We start from the raw sequence: 27,327 nt of genomic DNA, 5'->3' as shown, positions 1-27,327 counted from the left end.
TTCAGTGGCAGGGCTTCAAAAGAGAGAGAAAAATAGCTCTAATGGTGATGTCATCTCACTGCCACTGATTTCAAGTATGAAGTGTCTCACTAACAGACACACGACTGCAATAACATGCCAGTCATTCCAGTGGTAATGAAGCAGCACGTTGAAATAACATCAGAGCAGAAAACAACAGAGTTAAAAAAAAAAAAAAAAAAAAGCAACACATAGACACCGTGCTTTGTGTCAATCGTTAGTATTATCAAAGATTTAAAAAAAAAAAAAAAAAATCCTTCTATAAACCTTAATTAATTTGATAAATGATTACACTGACCGACAATAACAGAGGACGGTTCTCTAAATCAACTCCAAATTTAACCCTAATGACTACATGACCAAAGAATCCAGTGATCACAACCTGAGGGAGAATAACACGTCCAGCCTAAATTAACTGAGATACTGTAGATTTGATACATTTGTCCACATCCAATTCCGGTGTCAATATTGACACTGGCGGGAAAGCGATGAAAGACGCGACTACAATTGACACCCGAAGCCAAAAGTCACATCCGAACCACACCACTGACACACACCACACCATGTTTCATGGAAACAGTTACCTAGGGTAGCAATGTGTGAAACCGCTAAGTGCTATTTAAACATAAACGAGATTAAAAGTCTAAGCAACCAGCAATATGCAAGAGGTGAGTTACCTTATCTACACCAAAGTGTTGAACAGACAGACTAACCCAACAACGACCAACCACTTTAGCCCTAGGCCTGGTAGAGCGGGGAAAACCTGGCAATAATTAGTAGCACAATTAGAAACCCAGTGATGGTCTGAAAGAGTTACATGACCTTAATAATGCTGGTTGAGAACAGCTTTAAATGTCGCTGTCATAGACCCCAGCACAGCATTACACAGGTTCTATACAGGCAGTCTCTCATCTGTAATCATTAGAGAGGGTTTCTTGCAGCACAAATGGAGTTCATGCAAGGTCTCACACACACACACACACACACACACACACACACACACACACACACACACACACACACACACACACACACACACACACACACACACACACACACACACACACACACACACACACACACACACACACACACACACACACACACACCGATGCTTGGTCAATAGCTTCACTAATAAAAGGCTAAATCAGCCGCACACTAAATATGATCACTGACTGACTAAGCAGTTTGGAATAATGAGGGATATTTTATATGTGTGTGTGTGTGTGTGTGTGTGTGTGTGTGTGTGTGTGTGTGTGTGTGTGTTTAACTACGTCTATCATAAATGCAATCTCCAACAGCAGAGCCCTGTTCAGCCATCTCTAAGGAATGTATGCGTGCACAAACACATCCACAGACACACACATCCACACACATCCACACACACGTGTCAATACTCAACTAGAATAACTCTTGACTTGTGGTATGAACACCACCACACGCAGGGACAAAGGTGTTGTTTTAGTGTCCTACACTGTCACACCCAACACATTTGGTGTTGTGGGGAGCAAAGACAAAGATTTCTTCTTTGTGAGTGTGCGTGCCTGTTGGGAAGAACACCTGAGGAAGAGACTGCTTGGCCGTCGTCCAAACTGAGCCAACGTAAGCACCACACCTTTGTTGATACATGTCACTCGATACCAGTTTGCTAATTGGTCCATTACGTATTGTTTAACCTGTGTGTCATTCACACTCCTGACACTGTGGGTCACTCTCTCTCTCTCGGGTTACCCAGCCTGTCTGAGAAATTGAATGTCTTATTCCTCTGTGGCACATAGCTCCACTGTTGCACAATATATACAAACACAAACTATTAAAGGCACATCAGTGAGCCACAACGTTGCACTGGATGACATGCTCTTTCACTACCATAAACACGGGCGCTGTAGTTTATTTCAACTCAAGCCCACATACACTATCCTGCTGCTGTAAATAGTCACTAGAGCACCAAATGTGTACTAATCCGCAGCTGAAAATAGTTCCTAACAAGTGCTCTACTTACTCCTGTTTGAGGAATGTTTTCTAAAAACTATAGTGAACAGCTGTTTTAGGAAATAACTGAGCTTATTTCAGAAATGAAGGCGATATATTTGTGAGCAATTTTAACAGATTTCAAGACAATGACACTGTTGCTCTTGGTGTATAGACTGGATTTTTTGACAATAGGAAAAATATAGAATAACGCCAGCCCCATCCTTTACATGTGATGACGTGTTTCTATACCTTAAGATTATCAATTCAATGTCAAGCAAAACATTTCTTCAGAAAAAAAACAAACAAAAACTATAAATTAATTGATGACATTGATGGATTATGAGACAATTGGCCCATGGGCACCAGTGCATAAAAAGGTCCCACCTAGTCTACCCCCCACACCATCCCTCCTTTTCGAGTGATAATTTGCAGGTTTACCTTTGAACGCTATTGGATGAGCACTGCACTTGAACTTTAGTACTTTGTTTACACTGGATATATAGAGAGACTGCTTAGATCCTGTTCAGGACTCACTTCTCTTTACAGATATCACATATTAAAATACGATAGGATAATACGCAACATATTACAGAAAAGCATCAAAGGAAAACGTGTTATGCAGATTTTGTTTTCTTAAGGAAGCGCTATCCAACTGACAAACACATTTAATGTACTGCATTCATTGTGCAGCTGTTTCATGTACATAATGAATCTGACCCTGTACCCTTACTCGTCTCAGTTAAATGTTTGTTTCCTGAGTTTAGCTCCTCTGGTTTCAGAGTTCCTTGAACTTTTTGTTTGGAAGGGGCCACAAGTGAGAAAATAAGTTGGCTTTTTTTTTTTAGTTTTTTTTTAATCATTTTGAAGGACCTTACCTGCCCATAATAAACTGGTAGATGACATCTATTACAACCTCTTAAAAACACTGCTACACTTCTACTTCCAATGATAAACAATAATAATACAGTATCGATGTTTACAACAACATCGTTTTCTCTATTCTTCCTTCCCATAGTGAACATGTGTAACTTCGCTATCAGCTGTGATGCCGAGGGGCAGTTTCTTTCCATGGTGCAGCTGTCTGTGAGTGCACGCTCCACAACCACCAACACACCAACCCCTGCAGCGTTCGACTGCTGTGAGTGAACATTTGTGTTTATGTATGGACGTACATTATACATACATAGATACATACATTTCTGTCAAGAAACAGGTGCAAAGAAAACGTGTTTACATATGTCTAAAGAATACAGGAAATGGTATTCAACTCTTGCTTGTATTTGTACTAATTATTTCCAAACAAATGAAGGCACACGAGCGAACGCTGCGTGATGTGGTCTGTCATGTGCTTTATCTGCTCACTATGAGGATATAATATAGAAAACACATGTTGGACAGTAAAAGAAGCTGCTGAGAGAAGTGGTGACAGATGGACAGAGGGAGGTGTTGAGCAATGCATGACGTCACGTGACATGGTTAAGTTAAAGAGCACGGGGTAAACAGGAGGAGGAGGTAGGACAGAAGATGGATGGATGTTTAAAGTGAGGGAGGAAAAGGAAACGAGGGGGTGAGACGGGGAGAGAGATGGATGAATGGAGAGAAGAGGGGAGGCGTGGTGGTTTACACAGCAAATAATTAACTTTTGTAAATAGCATCCAACATTTCCAAATTTATGAGGAATTTTCAGTGATTTTCTGACTGCCACAGTTAATGGCTACATTATAGATAAATATTTTATATGTAAAACATCTGATCATCTTATTAAATATGTTACCACTGTACACGTCCAGTAGACAGGGAGGAACATTAGCATCTATTTGGAGTCATGTTTCTGTCCACCTGATGAATATAAATCCAATATTCACCCTCTTTTAGCTCTGTTTTGGTGTCTACTAATTTCTGAGAAAAACATCTGGCTCTTTAGAAGCCAAATGCTCCACTATGTTCACCAGCCAGTTGCTAACTGTGTCAGTCTTCTATTTGGGGCTGGGAAGGTAGCACGTAGCCTGTTTTTAGAGCTTTTTAGCTGAAACCAGTTTCCTGTGTAAGCTGAAAACTATGCTATGGGAGCTTTGAGAGCAGTGGGAATGAACCAAAAACTAAAGTTTTGTGTCATAAAACCAAAACAATGAGCTGAAAGAAGCTAAAGGATCCATAAAGCTGAGAGGAACTGCAGACCAAGTACTCATTTGATCCATTGTTAAAATAAAATAATGATTAGTGCAGCTTTAAATATATTTTGTTGAAAAAAAAAAATACAGATAGTAATAAAAATTCAATATTATGTTATATTACAACTTCTATTACAACTATTTACTTACTCATCAGAATGAATTACACAGAAAAACAAGTTTAGATACAAAAACTGACATTTAATGAATCAGCTTATTTGCGGGAAAGGTTATTAACAAAACAAATTAAAGAGTACCAGTTGTGGGGCAGCAAATCCTTGCACTTAAAAAGCTGGAACAGAGATTATTGGCTGTTGCTTCATGACCTTTACAATGAATCGAGATCAAAATTGTTGATGTTTAATGTTCTGGTGCTTGACTATCAGTCATCAGCAATACGAATGAGACTTCACGGTTGCAAAATTGAAGAAGGGCCAGGGATTAAAAACTAAAATCATTAGGAACGAGAGCACTCAGTAGGGTGCAGACCTCCACCAAAGCCAATGTCAAACAACACACACCAGACTCCAGAGAAAAAAATTCAAATTCAGAGTAAATCATCTGAATCTGCCCCAAAATTGAATGGGTTCTTCCCTGGTCTATGCCCCGTCCCTCCACCAACTCCGGTGCAAGTCTGTAAAGTCATTTTTGCATAATCCTGCTGACAAACAAACAGACATGGACAAACACATAACCTCCTTGGCAGAGGTAATTATGCTCCAAAATCATGAATACCCACAGCAGCTTTAATGGCAACCTGCAGAGTCATTATCAAGACACCGTTTGACGGAACAACAAACTGCGCTTGATTGCAATCTAAAATTGTGTTCTGATATGATGCCGTAATTTTTTTTTTTTTTAACCTGTTACTTCCATGTTAATCTGATTAAAAGCAATAATAGAATAGAATAAGATCATTTCAGATGTGAAAAGAAATAGTTAAAAGTGTGATACTCATCTACAGCACAATACGTAACCAGTATTTCAAGCCGCAAACACACCCACAAAAGAAGGTGAAAAAATTTACAGCGTTTTGTATGTGTGTGTGTGTGTGTGTGTGTGTGTGTGCTAACAGTGCACGCAAGACAGAGAATCTATTTTATCTGTACAACTATTTGAAATGCAGAAATAAAATCATTCTTATTAGCTACACTGCTGTCAGGTTGGCAGGTGAAGAACCCAACAGAAGTACAAAGTATTTGTGTGAGAATGTGTGTGCGAGAGAGATACAGTTCCATTTATTTATGTATGTGTAAAAAAAAAAAAAAAAAAAAATGGCAACAGAAGTTCAGAGAACACAAGAGAAGAACACAGACAGCGACTGACTGTGATTTATGAGCGTAAGATAGGAAACATCTACAAGTATTTGGTGTGTGTGTGTGTGTGTGTGTGTGTGTGTGTGTGTGTGTGTGTGTGTGTGTGTGTGTATTGTATGTGTGTGTGTTGTACCAGGCTTTGGTGAGGATCCAGAGACGCTGAGCGAACATTCCATCTTGGCTGTTTTCAGCGGATAAACACTGGTGTCATCTGATTCTATGGCGATGGAGAAGGACGGGCCTGCAACACCAACACATGAGCTCAAATGAGCTTTATTCCCAAAAAAAAACCCCCAAAAAAAACCATTTGACAGAGACAGAAAACATCAGAGAAACTCAACTGAGATCAAAAGGATTCATTTCAACACAGATTGCTTTTAAACCTACATATACTATAATTCTGCCTTCATGTCCCTGAGGAACGACAGTAGATGTGAGCTTCTTGGGAAAAAAAAAAATAGTGTTCAGGCTTTTAGATGGTAAACACTGCTTTAAAGTAAGTTTAAAATTTGCGATTTCCCTGATCTGCTGAAATCAACAAGGAGGAAACATCTGTAGGGTCGATAAAAAGATGTCAACAAAAATAGATTAAAGAGTAATTAAGTACAAGATGTTAAAATGTTCATATGCAATGTATATGGTGAATTCTATCAATAAGATATATATTAAATTGTATAAAATAAAAACTCAAAATGCCATTTTGGGGGCATTGAAAGTAGGCTTAGAAGCCCTCCGTTGATTTGGAAATGTAACCACTGCAGCAAAGCTGACCCCACCCCATTTTATGATGTCATACCAAAAATTTAGATGTGGATTTCCATGGATGTCCTCATGGTAGTATCGGTTTCCAGGACGGGTTTGGGATGTTTTGCTCAGTAAAGCTTTGGCCTCTGGTCGGGCTCCGTTTCTGTTATTTTCAAATGTAATTTATGAAGAAATAATTTCTCTCTTTACGTGTCAAGTGCTGCAAGTTGATACTCAAATGGCAAACGGGACGAGGGAAGCAGCCTGGGATGCCACTAAGCTAGCCAAGCAGAGCCAGACCACGCCAATATTTGCTCTGGACCCGGACACGTTGCAGACAGATGGACTGGCAGACACACAGATGGGCAGACAAACCAACTGCTGTCCTTCGACCATGACACTACTGGGGTGCAAGCTGAATATTTGTGTTTCAAAATGCACTGGCTAGCAGGCTGTAAAATATGAACTCTACTGTACAAACTCATGAGATCAAGTTAATTTGTTTAAGGGTATGAAAGTTGCCCGAGAGCAGCTACAGTCACGTTATTGTGGTTTCCACCGTGTAGATACTTTTAAGCCGCCTCTAAACCGTCTTTAAGATGTTCTGACAGCTTACTTGCCCCCAAGAAAGTTGCCTTACTCATGCTGTCATGTGCAAACAAAGTACTGTAAAATACATGCACTCGAGTTGCATAAACAGCATGTAGACGGATATAAAATGTGCTCTTTTATAGTCTTGGCACTGGTGAACTTGTGAGTGAGTAAATCAGTCCTTTCTCAAGTCTATCAGGAGCATTCGAGAAACACTTTATAAAGGCCTAGTCCCAAAATGTTCTACATAACTGATATTCACATTAGGAAGCATGGCTACGAAATCCTATAAATATTCATTATTCCTTCTTTGGGGCACTATTTATATACTTTGAGGGACTTTTTAATTATCAACAGCATATTTAACAATTAATTTATGTCTTCTCTCAATTTTTCTCTTCACTTTCTATTACTAGAATCGTCATTTAGCCGTCTTTGCAATGAGGGGACCGTGTCTACTATAAGCCGCTGTGAACATGTCGTCTTGCAGCAACACCTGCAAAAACAACTTTTGGATGTTTGGGGACATAAAGTCTCTGTGAAAATCAGTTTAGTGGTCTAACATTTACCCACCAGTTTCAGCACTGAAATCTGAAAATGAGACACGGTTTTAAACAAGTCCCCCGGTTAACTCAATTATGCAAAGCAGTTATTTGGAAATGAAAATGAAAAGAGAACACACTCCATTCAACTACAATACCAACAGTGGGTCAAATCTGAAGGTAGCTCAGCCAAACTATTTGAATAATACCGCCATCTTTATCTTAATTTTCAAATGAGTGGACTGAGTACATGAGTACATGTCTAAACTATGGACTGTCTCCAGATTGGTAAAATTAGAAATTGAAGTTAGAACTACAAGGGCATTTTGTAGAACGCAGACATCCGCCAAGACCACAGAAAAAAATTCAAATTCATAGTAAATTATCCTGATCTGCTCCAAAATTGAATGGGTTCTTCCCCGGCCCATACCCCGTCCCTTCAGTTCTCTTTGCGTAATCCTGCTGGCAAACAAATAGAGATGGGCAAAAACATAAAATCCTACAGGAAAGATGGCGAAAACTATGAAAATCAGACCCAGGTTGTAAAAATATGTAATTTTACTTAAAACCTGACAAATGCTGCTTATTTGTAATTTTTAAATATTTGGTAAAGGTTAGATTTAATAGACATTGGTAAATCTACATACTCGCCTTACTCTAGTCAAAAGATTCCATTACTCCTGCAGCCACTCCATATTTATGTTGCCGGCCTACCACAAAATCACCTAAACACTGAATTATTTAATAGTAAATGTGCTGGTGAGACTCTGCATTTCCATATATGTCGTCACAGAAGATCCCTGTACAGGCAGAAATACCACAACACATCTGAAACATTCAAGATACAGCTGGAACCTTGGGAGGCTTGCCAGTTTGTGGATGTGCTCATGACACACACACACTCACACACTCACACACACACTCACACACTCACACACACACAGTTTCCCTCCCCTAAGGCAAGTACAAGGGGTTCTTGAAAACTGCTCAGCTTGAGGCTTAAATGCTTCAGAGTGTGTGTGTGCTGTTGGGGGGGGGGGGTTACTGCACTGCGTGGGGTCAACTCCACATGTTCGACTTGGACACACACACACTTGAAAAATCAATCTCACACACACACACACACACACACACACACACACACGCAGGAAGAGAAAGAGAAGGAAAGCAGCGGTGCAGATCTCTGCAACTGGCTGATTGGCCAAAGGGCTTCACTTTGAAGACGTCCCAGAGAGAGGGGAAGGGAGGGGCAAGAGAGGTAGAGGGAGACAGTGGGGTTGAGAGAGTGAAAGGATGGTGGAGAGAACGGGGGTGGAAAATGGCAAGTGAGAGAGGGAGAGAGAGAAAGAAGAAGTAATGCTCAAGGGCTTTTGCCCTCCCCAGAGAAAGACAGACGATAGTGTTCTTCTCTGCTTGGCTGCCATCTTTACAGCACCTTCTTTTTGCTCTGTCAGATGGCTCAAAATGCTGCAGCTTGTCTTCCAACAAAGAAGTGTAACAAAGTAATGTGCAGGGAGCTTCTTACTCCAGTGGTGGCCTCTCTTCGCCTCTTCTCTATAAGAGCAATTTTAAACTAAATATAGTTTTAGACATTTTACTTATTAGCTAACAGACACTACAGTGAAGCCCCTCAGTAGATTTCTGAATTGTTTTGTCCACACAGCAACTTGTCAGTGTGGAGCCCAACAAATTCTGGACTTTTGGGGCCATTAGTCATCTAAATGTATGGTCTCTGTATTGATTTCCTCATCAAACTCTCGGCAAGAAAGCAAAAAAGTGCATTTCCCAAAATGTCAAACAACCCTTTAAATTTAGTTTATTGATAGGCTCTTTTATGACAGTCCCTTGTCCCTCCCACACAGCACTTCTCCTCTCTTCCACTTATCCTTCCTCTGCCTCCCCATGTTCCCTTTTCCCCCTCTCACCCTCCTTTCTCCTCATCTCCCTCTTTCTAGCTCCTCTTTACATTGTCTCTTCTCATTACCCTCCTCTCTTTTGCCATATTCCTCCACTTTTTTTTCACCCCCCCTTCTCTACATCTGTAAATTACTCCTTCCATTTCCACCCAACTTCCTTTTTAGTCTTTCTCTCTTCTCTTTTTCTTTCCCTCACTTCCCCTTTCTACCCCTTTCCCGCTTCTTTATCTCTCTCCACATTGTTACCATGTCCCTCTCTGCTCACACCTTGTCCTTGTCATCCTTTCCTTTCCACTTCTCCTCCTCCGTCCGATTCGCCACCTCCCTCCCTTTCTCTTCCTCCTTGTCGCCTCCCTCCTCTTCCTACCGTCCTGTCTGACGCTCCTGTTACTCCTCCGGTCTCCCACTTCCCAGTCAGATCAAAGAAAGTTAAGTAGGCCAGTGGCTGTGGTGGGCGTTAAAGGGCTTAAGGTAGTTGTGTGTGTGTGTGTGTGTGTGTGTGTGTGTGTGTGTGTGTGTGTGTGTGTGTGTGTGTGTGTGTGTGTGTGTGTGTGTGTGTGTGTGTGTGTGTGTGTGTGTGTGTGTGTGTGTGCGTGTTTGCGTGCGTATGCGTGCGTATATCTTTATTTTGGTACGTTACTAGGGAATTTATGTTGGTTATCATTAACTCTGTGTGGGTTGAGGATGTGAGTGTGTAATGTGTGAAATTTACAGAACAGAGCTGCTTACATATTTCGATTAATAGACAGTAAGTCTTGGATTTCAGGGTAATTTCAAGGGTTTAACATGAATTCAGTCACCAGTATTTGTTCAGCTTGTTATGAATCTGGATAAGTGACTCAATGACTAAAATGGCTTTAAATTAATGACGAATCTTACGACATTGTTTGAAAGTATTCTCTTAATATTTAGTCTTCTGTCGTGTCATACAGAGCCTGATGTCTTTAAAAAAAACAAAAAACCCACTGCATTAGGAGCAAGTAAGAGAAATGTAAAGGGGTACGATTAGAAACTGAAGTACTGCATAGTGGAAATATTTTAATTGGGTTCTTTTAGTGTTTTTTCCACTCTAAATTCACATGTGAAAGTTTATTTCGAAGGGTAAACTCGGCATACAAACATTGGAACCTCCTGAATAATATTAACGATACCATACTGTTATGTTTTAGCAGTACCCATGAGCCACTTCAGTTCTTGCTATGAAGAAGTCAACGGACAGAGGCTTGAAATCAGAAAAGGTTCAAGATATTTTACAAAATGTTTTCTATAAAAGGTCAACATTTAATCCTCTCTGCATGTTTCTGGGCTGACATTTTACAAATTCAGACTTTTACTCAATTATGTATTTGAAGTTGAAAGTTTGTTGTTTAATAATCATAATCTAGCAGGTATGGCCGACCGGCATTCACAACACTTTCACATACAGACTGTGGAGAGTTGAAAAATATACTTTTTTAAAAACCAATTCACACAAGCGTTTTGAGACTGCAAAGCTTCCACATTTACACAGGCTTCCTTCATCTGTCGGAGTGAGTGATTGCCAACCGTGATTAAGCCAAACTTTTCTTCTTTCAAAATGCGTTCATAAATCAGATGACGGATTAGTCTATAAATAGACAAAAAGAGGCTAATGTGTTTTTGGCCCATTCAATTAAGTAAATACCTGACAAATTAAGGTAATTCATCACATCAAGGCAAAAATCCATCAAATCCGATATTGCAATAAAGCTTTCCTGCTGATCAGTTTGAAACCTTTCCCACAATAGATTAATACAACCACTGATATTACAGGAAGAGCAACCTCAGTATGAACTGTAAAGTTAAATCTCCGATGCTTATCAAATTTCTGTCATGTCACGGTAAAGCCAACCCTGAGTAGAATTGCGAAAAATAATTTGAAGCAACCCTCTTTGGGACCTGTAGTTGACTTCTGTCCCGAGGCTTTTCACGCAGTCTTGTACCTTCACTTGTACCTTGGGACCATGAACAGCAATTATGTTGTATGAGTCTGAGTAAATGTCACGCCCATTCAAGGGCTGGAAATATCGCTTTGCTTTCTAACCATGTGACTGGTCAGTCATCATCAGCTCACTGCTGGAAGCAATGAGCTGGGGAAGCAATGTTTTCAGCATTGGCGAAAAAAAAGAGTAGTCAACAAAAGTTGTGGGAGCAGAAAATCACAAAACACACATGGACCCACCATTTTCTTGAAAGTCGATCTTGACTTTGTTAGACTCGGAGCTTGTGGCTCTGGTCCAAGTTTGTCCTGGCTGCTGTTTTGTCCACGCCGTGATGTCGCACCAGTAGAAACCTCTGTCGGACAACTGGACGCCAGCCAGGCGAAACCTAAACTCTGCTGGACCGGACTTTGTCAGAACCAGACTGTCCCTGAGTGGAAAGACACAGATGAATACTTTTCATAGTAAAACACAGAAACCAGTGCATCATTAAAACGTTACGTGTGAATGTCTATATTTCCAGGTAGGTACCTCCTGTTGGGGTCTGTGGCTCCTCCGTGCTGCAGGACGTTGTCGGGGCTGAGAGTCACGATGGTTCTCACGTTGCTCTCCAGGCTCTCCTGTGACTGGATGAGCACCGAGTAGCTCGCCTCCCCAAGGTTCTCAGTGACCACGGTGCAGCTCATCTCAAAGGTAGCCCCACCCACTGAGGCGTCGCGGATACGTTTAGCCACAACATTTAGAGACGGACCTGAAAAAAAAAAAAAAAACCCACCAGTAATTCATGAATCGACATTGAGAAGGACATTATTCAGTCCACAAGAGTGTCAAGTGGGGGAAAATCCCAGACGGAGGCCCCAAGGAAGTGATAAGCAATTACGTCATGAACTTATTTGGATTCAAAGCACGCTCACACACACACACACACACACACACACACACACACACACACACAGAGAGCCATGGGGTTACATGATGGCTCAATTAGCTAAAGTGAGGGCACCAAGTTCAGCATGTGGGATGGAAATAGAGATGATGTGTGTGTGTGTGTGTGTGTGTGTGTGTGTGTGTGTGTGTGTGTGTGTGTGTGTGTTGTAAATAAGACAGAGGCTGAGACAACAAGAGGTCTGTTGTTATGTTGAGCAATTTTGTGGGAAGTCTGGGAATTGTATGTAGACAGAGCTTATTCACTAAATTCAACAGCAGGATTTACTCTGGTTGGAGATTTCTTCATCATGAATGTGAGTTAATGGTTCTTTTTTTTCCTACCTCATTAAATCACAGAATACGACTTTGGTGTAAAGGTGCCGAAAGTAAGTGTTTATTTCCCCATAGTGCTAAAAGGAAACTCATATTTTGGCACGTCTTAAATCTGTTAAACTGCGTGCAGCATTGTTATCTGCAAGCAATACCTCACGAAGTACATGCATTTAAAAGTCAACTGCCTCAACGATGTACTGTAATGTTTAAAACGTGACTCTTCACACAATCTTTAAGGGTAATATTTTGGAGAAAATCAATCAATCAAAATCAATCGATCAAGAGTTTCCTATTCGCTGTTCCAAAGTCTCGATTAGGTTTTTTGTTAATAAACTGCAGATAAATAAAGCTTCCTCACGTTTGGGATCCCATTGTACAGTCACTGGTGAGCTTTCGTATTCAGTGGTCTTCACCATGTCACCCTGACTGCTAACGCTCCACGCAGCCACAGTGCAAACATACTGGCCCATGTCGATCTCCTGCAAATAAAAAGGCAAAAATGATGACCAAAATCACAAAGTGTTGTGAAAAGAACGCCAAGAACGCCATTTTAAAGGTAGAATTAGAGCTCGAACAATGTTTTTGAACTCCTGTGGTAAACAACTTAAATGCCTAAGAGTCAGCGTTTTACACTGAAGTTCAACATCTTTGTATTATCTTGTGATAAATTACAAATATTCAGTTTGCCCTGCAGATTTGTAGTCTTCCATCAATAAACGTTCTTTTTCAAAGAGGATTTTCAAAGTGGATTTCCCTTCAAGTCCCTGTAAAGCTGCATAAATTTTTTTTTCTTTTTTTTTGGTTGCTACGAATCAGCAAAACAAGCTTAAAAGACAACACTGGAATATAATCACCGCATATGGTAAGTAGATATTGCGGACTTGTTAGCAAACAGCTGCCCATTTACACACTTTGACCAATTTTTTGCTATAAAAATGTTGAATGTTGATACTCGGAAACAAGTATCACAGTGTCATATACTGTAAACAGTATATTCTACTGTATGTCTGCTTGTTTCAACAGATCAGCAAAGCTTTAAGATGTTTACGCTGAGTGAAATATCAAAAACGTACCGTGCTAAAATGGTCTGCATCAATTTATACACATTTCCTCAAAATTACACACATATATGGTGTCTTAAGAAACTTTGGTATCTCCATTAGAATATAAAATAAAAGGTATACCCGATATATTGTCAGTGTTCTAGACACCCGGTCCTAAAGTGACTTTTTCTTAGCCAAAATGCCACAAAACTATCCAGGACTTTCCAGAACTATCAAAAACGCTTCCATTAGCCATTATGTTCGCAACTCTGAGTTTTGCTACCTGAGTGCGGAGGATTCGCAGTTTGAATGTGTTGGGCTGGACTCTGGTCAGAGACATCACACCGCTCTTCAGCCGGTCAGAGTACATCGGCCCCGGCAACAGGTTGCCAATACCGTCCAGGGAGCCAATATGATGCAGGGTCTGAGGATCATCCCCTATACCTGCAGGTGATTGGACAGATAGAAAACAATGTGGGAGTTTGTAAAAGGTTTCATAGCAATTTCCAGTCTTTACATAATTCTGTGGGAAAAAACATTAACGATTTAAACGAAAGTGAGGTCAAAGTACCAGGAAGTGTGGTGTGCTCCCAGGTGACACCCAGTTGGCCTTCCAGGGGTAGATTTGTAATGTTGGTCACGTGACAAGCCAGCTCTGTGGGTTCACCTGTCATCTGTGGGTTCTGGATGGGTTCAAGGGTCAGCGTGTAGCTCGGCTCTGGGGAGAAAAAGTGAGAGAACTTGAAATTAAACTCATTTTGATTATGTAGCTCAAAAATTTAGAAGCTTTAAGTGACATACGTATTTACAGGATACTGAGGTAATCAGTAGCACCGGTGGGCTGTCTGATATGAATTTTTTTCCTTTCGGGTTTTGAGCTCATTTGAAATGCTTTAGCTCTACTGAGCAACTTCCCCCAACATCCACAATTCATTTCTGTCTGTGAAATTGGGGACTTTCTGAGGTTTGTGCTTGAACAGAATTTTGCAAATATAATGGTTATGAACCAACACACTCTTGGGCTAAACAGACAGAGGGTCACCTCCATCAAGGTCACGACAATTACAGCTTCCGGACAGTTACATTTCGACACTCGATACTGGGCGGGAGTGGGAGTTGAGGTGGAACCAGCAAGCTGCAATCACCATGGCTGAATTTCACACCCCGAGGCACCTGTCAGTACCAGCAAACAGGCCCCAAAACACACAAGGCCTAAACAAAGTGACATAAGCCCAACCCAAAATCTTAGCAAATCCTAACAACTGCTGCTGAAAGGCAGGCAATTGTACTGTACTATGAGTCCAACAGCTCTATAGCTCAGCTCTTTCCTCACCACCATAGAGCCAATACACCTGAGGTATGGTCAGTCTTACAATCCTTGGTACCTTGTACTAATGTGACATGCACTTCAGTACCTAAATGTGCTGGGAATTTTAGATGTCGGGGTCTAACGCTGATATAAGCCCTCCAAGGCAGCTTTCCAGACGTGACACCAAACATTTCCGTAACACATCCAACATGACCGAAGGTGGAACTGAATGCAGCTACACTAACGTAAAGGCCACAATAACACAAGGTTAAATACTTTGAGGGATGTTAAATTCAGCCTTATTAACCCTTACACTGCAAAATAAGTTTTGAAATCCATTATTTATGCTGCCTACGAGAGAACAGAAAACACACTTCTCCCTTCAAAGCTTTTTTTCACATTTTCACATCATTGCATTGCATCACGCCACATATAAACAGAGCATTTATGGAACATCTACGTAACAGAGACCTATGTTTGAAAGCCCTAAAGCCATTACTTTAACAACGGTAAGTACGAGTTCCTGACTTGTAAACAGCTTTCACGTCAACTTCCAAATTGTAATCACGACTGGGACACTCCAGAAAACCTCCTCATATCCTCATACGACCACCGCTGTAATCAATACAACCATCTTCATGATGTGAACACTCACCAGTCGTTAACATGGCAATCTTTCCTGTCTCTACCATCCATCCCACCTGACGTGAACGCAGAAGCACGATCGCACAAACATCAGTGGCTGCCCATGTACAAAAAAAAAAAAAAGCAGAAGAGCAAATCCCTGCAGCCACGTTCCAAAATCTTGTGGAAAACAGGCCATCCAAAGTGTTGAGCATAGGCAGTTAAATTTTTATTTTTCATCCCTCTACAAAATAACAGAGCTATAAAGATTATATTGAATTATCCCTATAGCCTGCATCTGAAATTAATGCTGGTTTCAAGGGGGGAATCTGTACCCTGATGTCTGAACAAGTGAAACCTACTAATATCGTGAACTGAGTTACTGCGCTGCCTCCAGACAAATGATTCCCGTCCTTACAGGGCTTTATTTTCATCAGTCATTGCCAGGTTTTGTCACTTTACGACAGCTCAGAATCACCAGACAAATCCAAAGTGAATCCTGTTTTCTTTTTTTTGTTTTGTTTTGTTTTTTTAAAGTTGTTTGGTCCCTAAATGGAGCTTTGTGATTGAAGCGGACAGCAAAGGTAGACCTGAAATTACACTGTTAACTGTGTGAGATGAGGTGTGCATCACAGTGTTAATAGTGTGTGTGTGTCCTAAGTGGTGAGGCAGGTTCTCTCAGTCAGACATCCAGATTGCACCTTTACACATCAATGAACAGGAAACGAACACAAAGACTACCACCTGCCTAACTGTGAGATATCTCTCTCTCTCACACACACACACACACACACACACACACACACACACACACACACACACACACACACACACACACACACACACACACACACACACACACACACACACACGCTGTATATGTATATACAAGTATTCACTGACACAAACCAGAGTGCACTGGCATACCAATGCATGCCACCGACCAACACACAGACACACAAAGAACAAACACTATAAATGCAAGTGCACACGCAAGTGTGTGTAGGAGTGTGTGTTTGGCAAAGGCAGGGGTTTGTGTGATGTCAGTTGGACGTCATACACACACAGTGACTCATGCACCGTTACCATCTGCTCTGAAACACACACACACACCCACACACGATGAGAAAGTGTTAAGTTTTCCTGCCAATTAGCCACGTGCCTCTCTCTCCTCTCCCACTGAAATGTTGCCTTATTTAGTCGAGCAACCACTCGTCGCTAGTTGAGGACGTCTGATACTGTACAGCAGTAAACAGGACGTGTCCGATATAGATTTCGAAAGCCAGTACTTGCACTGGCATAAATATTGTCAGAGCCTACAATGTCACTGATACGTTTTGAGACCAATAATTTCAAACATGCTAAGACATATCAGGGACAAGAAAACACCTTTCATATGGGTAATATTTTGTCTAAATAATAATAAATTATTATGGGCAACATACCTCACACCTAGCTACTAAGAGTCAACACAAGAAAAACAGGAGTGATCCAAATCAGCAATTTTATTTAGGTTTAGCAGTTGATTTTTCTTGTTTTTAAAAAAATCATTTATAGAGTTAGTATAGTTCTTTTTAGGGCCTCTCAATCAGCAACACCTCACAGTATTTCAGGGTCATTTTGAAAGGTTAATCCACCATAGCTGATGGCAACTGGTGTATATCTACATACACTATAGAGCAGATCAAGCAGGTGCTAAATTTGGGTACAATGCTCAAACAAAACAGCTGTTAACAAACAGGCAGAAACTAATAACTGTTTAAGTCAGTGATTTGTCAATTTGTACATTGTATCAATAACAAAAATAATTGTTGCAGCATTGGTGGTACATGTTTTACTGGGATTATAATGGTTATAATGATTGCCCCTTGCACAGCTAAAATAAACTGCGAGATTTTTTAAAGGGAGTTTGGCGACTCTCTCTCTGCATGACAAATAAGTACTCTACAGTAATAAAGGTATTGCTGTTACTGTAGATAAAGTCACACATTAAGACTGTCTTCACAAACAAGGCTCACCTACTTTTGTTTGAAATGGTAAGGGAAAAAAAGCAAACTCTCTCTTCTCAGTACCGCAGATAAATCAAGATACAGTGTGTCAAGGTGCCGTCTCTGATTTGATGGAATCAGTGTGCACTATAAAACACTACCTTCTCAAGCCCTGTAGCACTAAACAACCGTTCAAGACCCTGCAGTTTCTGTGAATATAAAAAGTCCCAAATCTAATGTTAAAGAGCGAGTGAAGCTGCTGACCTGGTGTCATGCACCCACAGGTGAATCTGACTCGTAGCTTGAGCTGCTCTTTTCTGAAATTTCAGAGCAGAATTTGTGTATTAAAGAAAAAAGAAAAAAGAAAAAAAAAAAAGGAAAAAGCTTTAAAAAGGAAGAAAAGGCTCTATTAGTGTGTGGCTCGGGGAGGCACAATGAGAAAAATAGGTCAATGTCAATAACACAACAAACTGCTTTCATCTACATCGCACTGCATATGTTCATTTGAAGAAGCAATTCTTAGTTTGCAGTGAATCTGATGGTGATTTGCCACTGACTGGTATGTTTCAAACGTTTAGATTCTCATTCATTACTTCTGCTACTAAAAGAGGAAATATCATTGGCAAACATGCTGAATGCTCAAATTAAAACATGAAAGCAAAACTAACAAGAGCTGCAACTAACAGATTTTTTCTTGTTGATTAATCTAAAGATTAATGAATTGTTTGGTCTATAAAATGTCTTAGTTTGTCCAACTTGCAGTCCAAAAACGAAAGATATGCACTTTGCAATCATGGAAAATTAGAAAAAAGGAGATAATATTCACATTTCAGAAGCTAGAATGAAAAAAACATTACTTAAAATGATTCATCAATTTCCAAAATTGTCGCCAGCTACTTTTAGGTCTGGATTATTTTAGTTGATAATATGCTTACATGGTTTATATTCCTAAAAAAAAATGTGTGTTTAATCAAGGTAAAGCAAACTAAATAACAGAAAAAACCTGGTGCAAAGGTGAAGGGGAATCACTAAGGGTCCACATGTGCTGCAGGGTCTTGGACCCCCCCCCATCACTTTGGTGTTTAACCACATACACACATGCACACAATGTTAGAAAGTACACAAGCGCGCACACGCACACGCGGCTTCTGCTTTGCCTCATTTACAGGTGGGCTGCATGCCCTGGTAATATCATGTTTCTAACATGCAGAAGAGGGGGAAGAGAACCGCTAACCGTGGCAGTGATGGTGCCATTGAGCTGGGCAGGGAATTGAACTCCCAACCATGGCAGTCATCGGTTTCTAAGAGCAGAAGAATGTTGTATTCTGCCAAAACAACCAAAGGTATGTGAGACGCTCTGGTTTCACTGGAGTGCGTTTGCAGTATGTACGCGTGTGTGTGATAGGAAAACCAGATAGGAATAAGCCACTCGAGCTGTTCCCTCTTTCTGTCAACACTCTCTGCGTCTCCCAGGACGGAGGGGAAGTACATGCTGACACACACTGAACAGCTGAAAAGATAAAACATGTAATCAGATTACTGTGTGTGCAGGCAGATTAAAGTAATCTGTTACTACCCGAGGGGCTTTATGTTATTACGAGACAGTCAACTATTTCTATATATCAGATAAATAAGGAAAGTTTGAACATTTTATCACGCTGAGAAGTGTAGGGTGATATTCATTACTTAACATTTTCTGAATACAATGTCAATCTGTACCGTTTTGCAAGTAAACAGCGCAAATTTTCCCGTTACGCGATCCGAAATGAAAAATGAGCCAAGCTTGTCATTGCATCCTGTATGATATATTAAGGCTAAATAATAAATACTCCTCAGGTAACAGATGAAAAATAATGTCTCAAAGATCATGCCAACGTTTGCTGAACACAGACAAGCTGCACTGGTTAAGTGAATGAAGGTGGAAAGACAGGCGCTGAACAGTTTAGATGCCAAACATCATAAAACCAGAGACTGCAGCTTCATACAGCCTTTGGCTATGCACAGCCTCCTTAATTTAGCTTCTTTAAATTTCACTGAAGGACAGATTTTCACTGAGTTAAGGAAACTGCTGGAAAAGCTGCAGGAAGCAACTTAAACTGTTTCCTTAGGAAAGAAAAATACAGTTAATCCCGAGTAAAATAAAGTTGACTACAGTCAACTCTTTTATTCAGGGGCCCCTGACACGACAACACAGGATAAAGATTAATTAAAGTTATTAAATTATTACATTACATCACCTTCATTTGATGGTTTTGTTGAAAGTGACTTATAAAAAAAAATACAATTTTAAACGTTTATAATTTACAAAACCAGTAACACCCTCAGGGTGTGTTCACACTGACATTAGCACAGAGTGAACAAACACACCCTCCTCATCCATTTCAATGAGACCACTGTGTTTGCCTATCAAATGCATGCAAGCACGCCTTCCAGGTATATTACTTTGTAACGTGAATGGGTTAATTCTACCGTTTACCTTGCAATCATTGAGACGGAATACAAATAAAAATAAACCAGAATTCCTGGACTGTATTTCACCATCTCACCCCTACCTGAAGTTACACGCATCCACCAACAGTCCCATGCTCGATAAACATACACTTCATTCCCTCTACATACAGGAGGCCTAATGAAAAGCAGAGTGTGGCTTTGTCTGTCTGCTGTCTGGTGCCGTACAGTAGATTTATCATAGCTTTTGCCCTGAAAAACAGCTGCTTGCTGCTAGAAATTAGGTCGGTCTGAGTTGAGTTTGTGGGCTGGAAAACCAAAACGACGAGCTAAAAAGGAGGCTAAAAAGCTCAAGTAAACGGAGGGGAAACTACAGAGTTGGGTCATAAATCTCTTTTGGCTCATCTCTGTGAGCAACATCTTTCATATTAGTCATTTGATCCACTGTTTATATAAAAACATTGATTACAGCAGCTTTAATATGAAGCAGAGCTGATCATACTAAGTGCTATAAGAGGACCAAGACACGCTCCTTCATATCTTTTCCTCCATTAGTTTCCACTAGCTCCACCAGGTCAGCTGGGAGACACAATCCGTCCAGGGTCTCTGCACCGAGGTCTCGGGGTCTCCTTTCAGTCATGCTGGAGCACTTCCAATGGAGTGGGGGTGTGAGCTCAGTCAGGGCCTAAGCCATCTCCAGTGGCTCCTCTCAGTGTGGAGGGGCAGCTGAACAGCACAGAGATCCACTCATAATCACTGAATTCCTCATTGTTTTGTAGCATGAGGGCAGCCGGGCTGCAGAGAAACTCAATTGAACTGTTCATTTTTCTGTTCACTGGTCAAAGCAAGTGACTGCGAAGAGATAGAGTGGTTAATAAAGGACTTCAAGTGGCTCAGCTCTCTGTTTTCCACCGCCATGTCCACAGAAATGGAAGTTTTGCTCCTCGATAATTTACAGCATATAACTGAGATCAAGGCCCGATGAAGCCAGGACATCCACCTTTAACTTTTCATATGATGACTGTTGAATCATTCCTCTAACAAAACAAACAGTTTCCAATTCATGTGAGGGTCACATTCTTTTTTGTGGTCATTTAAAAATCGCTGCAGCTTTCAACCGTGATAGCAACAAAACAAATGCAACAGAAGAGAATTTTTTACTTTTTTTTTTTTTTTTGGGTCCAGAGCCAGTGACAAAGACAGATGGAGAATAACAATCAAAACAAGAATAAGAACCAGAAGCCTGAAGTTAAATTCGTTGTGGCACATTGAGCATTTTTGTAGTTATGTCCATCATATCTTTCAGTAATAGTAACTGTGTACTTGCTTAAAAAGAGGTCAGATGGGGCAAGAAACACGAGCAGTCAGACGATAAGACAGGTTGGATCAGACAGGAAGGTATTTGTGAAAAAAAACAAACAAAGGCAAACTGTAAAATGATTACCTAAAAGTCTGTTATAACCCATCCATCACTGCCTTACTCGCTGAACATTTGACCTACTGTACTTACCATAGCTGTGTGCACAGCTTTAATACGCAATGAGGGATTCATAGCAACACTTCAGGTGCAATTGTTTAATTAAAATTTTTTTTAGACTATCTCACCAGGTTATTGACTCGTTTACAACCTGTTCATCTGACTGCCTGTGATTCTTGCCTCTGAATTTGTTCTAGTGACGTCGCCGTGTTCCCAGATCTCCCGAGAGCCCGGCGATGTCACAATGTCCAAAACCACAAATAAAAGATGGAAGTTGGAGATGGAGTTTCTGTGTGAAGAGTGGACACTTTTTACAGCTTGAGTACAAAAATTCATTCATCTCCGTTCAAGATCCAACATTAACAGTGGGGTTAATTTTATGTGAAAGAAGCAGCTAAAAGCAGGAATGAGCCACATATATGAAATAAATATGAGCAAAAAGCAATATCTATGTGACATTAATTTATGTAGACCTATTTATATACCGTATATATTCATAAATATTTTGATATGCTATGAAAAATAAGATATATGAATTACCATGAAATACAACGGTCCTTTTTTGAGTGAAGTGGCTCCATTGACTACAATTCCAGCTGACACAACAACACACACAAAAGGGGAAGTGTTGCCAAGGGTGAGAAGAATTACACTCTATAACTGTGTGTGTGTGTTGGCTGTGGAGAGCTCCTAAACAAGTTCTCCTACTCCTTTAGTGCTTCCTGATAGGCTGTGCTTCTAGCAAAGCATCGTGGGAAGAAGGGGTAACCTCAAGGCCGGACCATCAATAGAATAGGAACTGACTGGCTGACAACACACACACACACACACACACACACACACACACACACACACACACACACACACACACACACACACACACACACACACAGACAGAGAGTTTAAGCTAATACTCAAGTGGAGCGAGGATGAAATATGAGCTATAGTCAATTAGAAATGTTGCTCTCATGGTGTGTGTGTGTGTGTGTGTGTGCGTGTGCGTGTGCGCGTGTACACGCTGTATGAAGGAATGTATACCCTCAGGCCAAAATGTAGGAGTTCCAACATTGAGAACAACCTCATAACACACACACACACACACACACACACACACACACACAGACACAGACACAGACACAGACACACACACACACACACACACACACACACACACACACACACACACACACACACACACACACACAGACAAAGACAGCTTTTGAAGCATACATGTGTGTGTAGCATTTAGAGAAGAAAATGGAGAAATGCCTTCACAGACACATACGTAAGTATGCAGATAACAAACTGTGCACACTATCACCCCTGTAAACATACACTGACACAAACAACACGGCAGAGATTGACAAAATGTTCTTGATCACGCTGCCTGATATTTCAGCTGTGCCCTCACAGTAACTCACTGTGAGCGTGTGTGTGCGTGTGTGTCAATGAAGCCTGGATGATATTTCTAAATGTAACATGGATCCTCAAGGCTTCAATAAACTTCTATGTTTCTACAAGAGATGACTGTTATTTTTAACTAAAGGCTCCAGGAGACATACAGGATGAACAGCAACCAGCAGACACACACTACACTGTCAACTGAGACCGACTGATTTTGGTTTATGTAAAATGCTTTAGTTTAATGACTGGCCAGCCGGGGTGTTTTCTACAGATGTGTGTGTCTATTAACGTAAATTATAAAAAAAATGGATCTGTCCTTACAATGTTTCCCCTTCTTAAAGTACTGAAATGTAAGAAACTGATATCTGTTCTGCAGAACTTCGTTACAGTAGGTGCTAACTACACCGCCCATTAGTCTTAAGTATGCTAGGAAAATCTCATGGGAACTGTAATTCCTGAATTCTAAGAAAATAAGCTCTGATTTTTTTATTCTTACTGATGAGGTTTTCTAATTTTATTGGCAACTATAGAAATTTTACCGCTGTAGTATCACGTTTGAGTTTTTCAAAAAGGGTTAGAGAGCGCGATAGAAACCCCCTATGCAAAAATACACTGTACAATCTGAACACAGCTGGACCAAAAATAGGCTGGGAGCTCTTCCAGGTTAAACTGAATCCATTGTGAAGTGTATTTTGCCAATACTTGTTTAGCAAACACCACCATTGAAAACATTTTTTTAAAAAAGCTAAAGGCTACACTAAATACTGTTAAAAACTCAATACTAGATTGTCCCATATGAACACTGCCTATGCTCCAGCTGCACTCCACTGATGCCTTCAACCATCCAGGAATGGCAAAAATCCAATTCAAGTGGCCAGACTAGGACAAAGTTCTTTATTTGTAGAAGCATGACATGGCACTAATGAGACCGGGGCTGTCAGTCTGAACATAGCCTTTGGCTGTTTTTGCACAGCCAGGGTGTAGCCAGCTTTGAATGTTTGGTAGTACAGTCGACCAGGGCCAACCTGGGGAGATCTCTCCCCTGAAACTCATTGGCTCAACACGTGTGGTGTCATGAAGTTCTGTTTATTAAAGCCTGTTTGTGTTCAACTCTCAGTCCCTTTGTAGCTTCTAACTGAATATCTATGGTATGAAGTTTAGTTGCGCTCCTACGTTACTGTTCGTACTTTCAGATATGAGTCGTGATCTAAACTGAAAAGTCCCTGCTGCTGCCGCTGCTTCATATTACAAGCTCTCCACTGGCAAACCAGAAGGAGCCTTTTATTGTGAAGTAGCTGTAGCAAAAAATTTTTATTAGTTGTTGTATAACAAGAAAAAAAAAAAAAAAAAAGAAAAAAAAAATCACCAAATATGTCTACACAGCAAGTTATGGACATATTTGGTGATTAGTAAATCAAGGAGTAGTAGAAGAAGAAACAGTAACAGTAAGCAGTTTTACAAACCAACGCACCCACTGACTGTAGTGAACAGTTACCAGCAGGTATATTGTTCATCATTATTGTATAAAGCACAATGTCAGACTTATAACTTTTTGTGGGTCTAAGAACTTTTGAAATGTTTAATAATGTTTTGAAGCTGAATGGAGAGGACGGTGAGGGCCACAGAGGGAAGTCACAGCAAAAGCAATGGAGGAAACAAGTGAGAGCGCAAGTGACGGCGACGCCACGAACACACAGTAAAGAGGAACTGATAACAGTCGCTTACAAAATATTGGCTAGCAGTCATGACGTTATACTCCGATTTCATGAAGGTCAACTGCGACCATAGTTGTCCAATACACTCCCTTATGTCTGCAATAACATTGTAATCATCATAGATGTTAGTGTGTTTTATTAAATGGGATTGGTATTTAATTTGATTCATTTATTAGCTAAACTGAGTAACCACTGAATGGGTGTGGTGAGTTTCTATGCCTTAATTTTATTAGTCTGTTCCAGTGGAGAGTTTTAGGTTCACATGCTTGTCAAATCCAGTGTCACAGGTTTTCAAGGAATGACACCATGGGGGGAAGAATACTGTATTTGTTATGGTGACATGAAAAGGGCAAAACGTAAAGCTAGTGTGAAAGGACTCCAAACGCCAAATTTAAAACAAAGTTTTAACACCAAACACTCAAATTCTAGAAATAAGGAGCACGAACATTTGGGGTACAAATGTACAAACGTGTTTTATCATTTATTAAAAAAAATTAAAAAAAATTAAAAAAAATGGGAAGATTTTGTGGAATTTCAACCCTGACAAAAATAAGGGGGAACTGGATTTCATGTCATACAAAAATGGCCACTGTCACCAGAAGTATATCCCCATTTGTTTCATATCTCATTTCCTGAGAGATTAATAAACAAATTATTAAATTAAAACGAGACAGCAGGTTTTCACTGAACAGCAACAACATTATGTGTCAAATCTGTCAAAATATGCTGGGATTTATGTGTTCCGGACATATTAGATCAATGTCCAATAAATACTTAAATTTGCCTGGTTTCCTTTCGACATCAGTATTATGTGGCACCCATCCATTCCAAACTCCACAGAGGGAATAAAGCACTGTGGGGAGTTTTTGAACTGAGTTGACAATATTATGGCCAAGAAGCACCAAAGCAAACTAGACTCCATAAATATCATTTATGAGCTTTAAATCTGTACAATCTGTGGCCAATTGCTCTCCCCTGAAATACAACTGCACTTGGGCTCTTGAGCCCAGAGTAAACTTTTAGCAAGTCCGTCTGCCAAAACAGTTCAGGGTCACTCCCAAGAGCATTAAATATAGTACTGTAGCTGAAGAGAAAGTGATTATGTAACAAGTATTTATTTATTCATATAAGTCCATTTCTTCCATTAAGATATGGGAATTGGGAATTCGTCAGAAATCCAACTGCTATGGCAGAGCAGCAGCTGGCTTTCTGATCAGTCAGAGCAATCAGAACATGGATCTAGCGGTTAACAAAATTCATGGTCAGCAACGCTCCATTGGCTCTAAAAGTGCTTTAACCTGACCTGCTTGGGGCAATTCAGATTTTGGGTCGGTTTGTTTAGGCTGGTGTGAAAACTGAACTCTTGACATCACCGTGAAGTTTCCAGGTAACTAGTGGAAAATTACAGGCAGTTATTGGCCCTCCGAAGAAAAAAATTCCAGCACGCAAGTCCCCATTAACCACCATGTGTCATTTTCACACTTTGGTTTTTGTACAGATTAAACAAATAAGATATAATTTTTTAATCCGCAAGAGGTCATCTAGAGGTGCTGGTAGGTGGATTTTGTTTCCTTTGGACAGAGCCAGGCTAGCTGTTTGCCCTTGCTTCCAGTCTCCATGCTAAGATAGGCTAATGGACATTTGGATGATGATCTGAAACTGTTTAGCATGTTTGATTTGTGGCTTTTACATGATGTAATGTTTGGCAGGAGCTTCATGTAAAAATGTTCAATAACAGAACTGGCCGCCCTATCCTGTTTGTGGCACTAGGCCCAAAGCCCGTTGGTTCCTACTGAAGATGTCAATCTTCACAAATATACAGTTGTTTAAAAAAAAAAAACCCTCACTAACTTCCTAAAACAGCTGGGCATTGTAGTTTTTAGCAAATGTTACTAAAGAGGGTGTATATGGTGCATTTGGGACTATTTCTAGCAGTGGATTAATACGCATGTGGTGCTCTAGTGAGTATTTACAGCACCAAGATGTGGACTGGACAACTAAGGACCTCTTTGGCACAGAGGAATAAGATACAGACAATATATAGCAGGATCAACCCATTGTTAGTTACGTCTTTTCATGAGATCTACTGACAGTAGGAAAAGAACAGAATATCACCAGATTTATTCGTTAAAAGCCCAATTTAAAAATGAAGTGTGAATAACCATCCTAATTTTTATCATTCTGTTTATTTAAGGGGAAACAAAGAAACGAATTCCATATCTAACTGCGTATCTAACACTTCATCTTGCAACCCAACAACATTCACAGCCTCAACACAGAGTGAATAAGAGATGGAGGTAGAAAAGAGAAAGACAGACAGACCACCCGCCATGCCAGTAATTGATTGCTGTGTCGACTGTGTTTGACACCACTGCTCCTTAGAGGTAGGATCAGAGCCTAACAGACTAACAGCATACCCAGAGGTAGCAGAGTACAGGACAGGCATGACTAATCAATTGTCCTCGCAGCAGGAGACGACGGGCTGACTAGAGGATTAAAGAATTTCCCCTTGACACTCCAGATTCATCTGATTCGCTGCAGCACTGTTACACATCCACAACTCATGAAATCATACAGACACAACATGCACACAGTGCTTTACCATGACTTTTTTCACCACTGTTTTTTTTACCTGACTGGTCCACTGCATTGGACATCTGGACTGTCCCTAAACACAGCCATGTCAAATCCACAAGCACTCTAATGTCAAAAAATTACAAAAAGGTAAAAAAACACTCCAAGGACTCAACGTTTCCTCAGAACTAGGGCCAGTCGATAGTGACAAAAATCAAACGTTTTTGACCACATACTTTTACAGTGATAATGTGA

The 27,327-nt window shown here is 40.4% G+C and overlaps 1 protein-coding gene across 1 annotated transcript in view; it reads right to left on the bottom strand.

Moving 5' to 3' along the window:
* The window catches only part of si:ch211-132g1.7 (prostaglandin F2 receptor negative regulator), a 63,599-nt gene that overhangs the window by 16,347 nt on the left and 19,925 nt on the right, over window positions 1–27,327 (bottom strand). Inside the window, exons 6-11 of the mRNA XM_040142462.1 lie at window positions 14,105–14,251; window positions 13,817–13,977; window positions 12,849–12,969; window positions 11,762–11,981; window positions 11,473–11,660; window positions 5,613–5,720 (exon numbers count right to left, since the gene is read on the bottom strand). Coding sequence (XP_039998396.1) covers window positions 5,613–5,720; window positions 11,473–11,660; window positions 11,762–11,981; window positions 12,849–12,969; window positions 13,817–13,977; window positions 14,105–14,251 — 945 coding nt within the window. The remainder of the gene's footprint in view (window positions 1–5,612; window positions 5,721–11,472; window positions 11,661–11,761; window positions 11,982–12,848; window positions 12,970–13,816; window positions 13,978–14,104; window positions 14,252–27,327) is intronic.

This window comes from Xiphias gladius, chromosome 13 (genome assembly GCF_016859285.1).
Source record: "Xiphias gladius isolate SHS-SW01 ecotype Sanya breed wild chromosome 13, ASM1685928v1, whole genome shotgun sequence".
In the NCBI taxonomy this organism is placed as follows: domain Eukaryota; kingdom Metazoa; phylum Chordata; class Actinopteri; order Istiophoriformes; family Xiphiidae; genus Xiphias; species Xiphias gladius.
The sequence above is the reverse complement of the archived record's forward strand: the minus strand, read 5'-3'. Positions and strand labels throughout refer to the sequence as shown.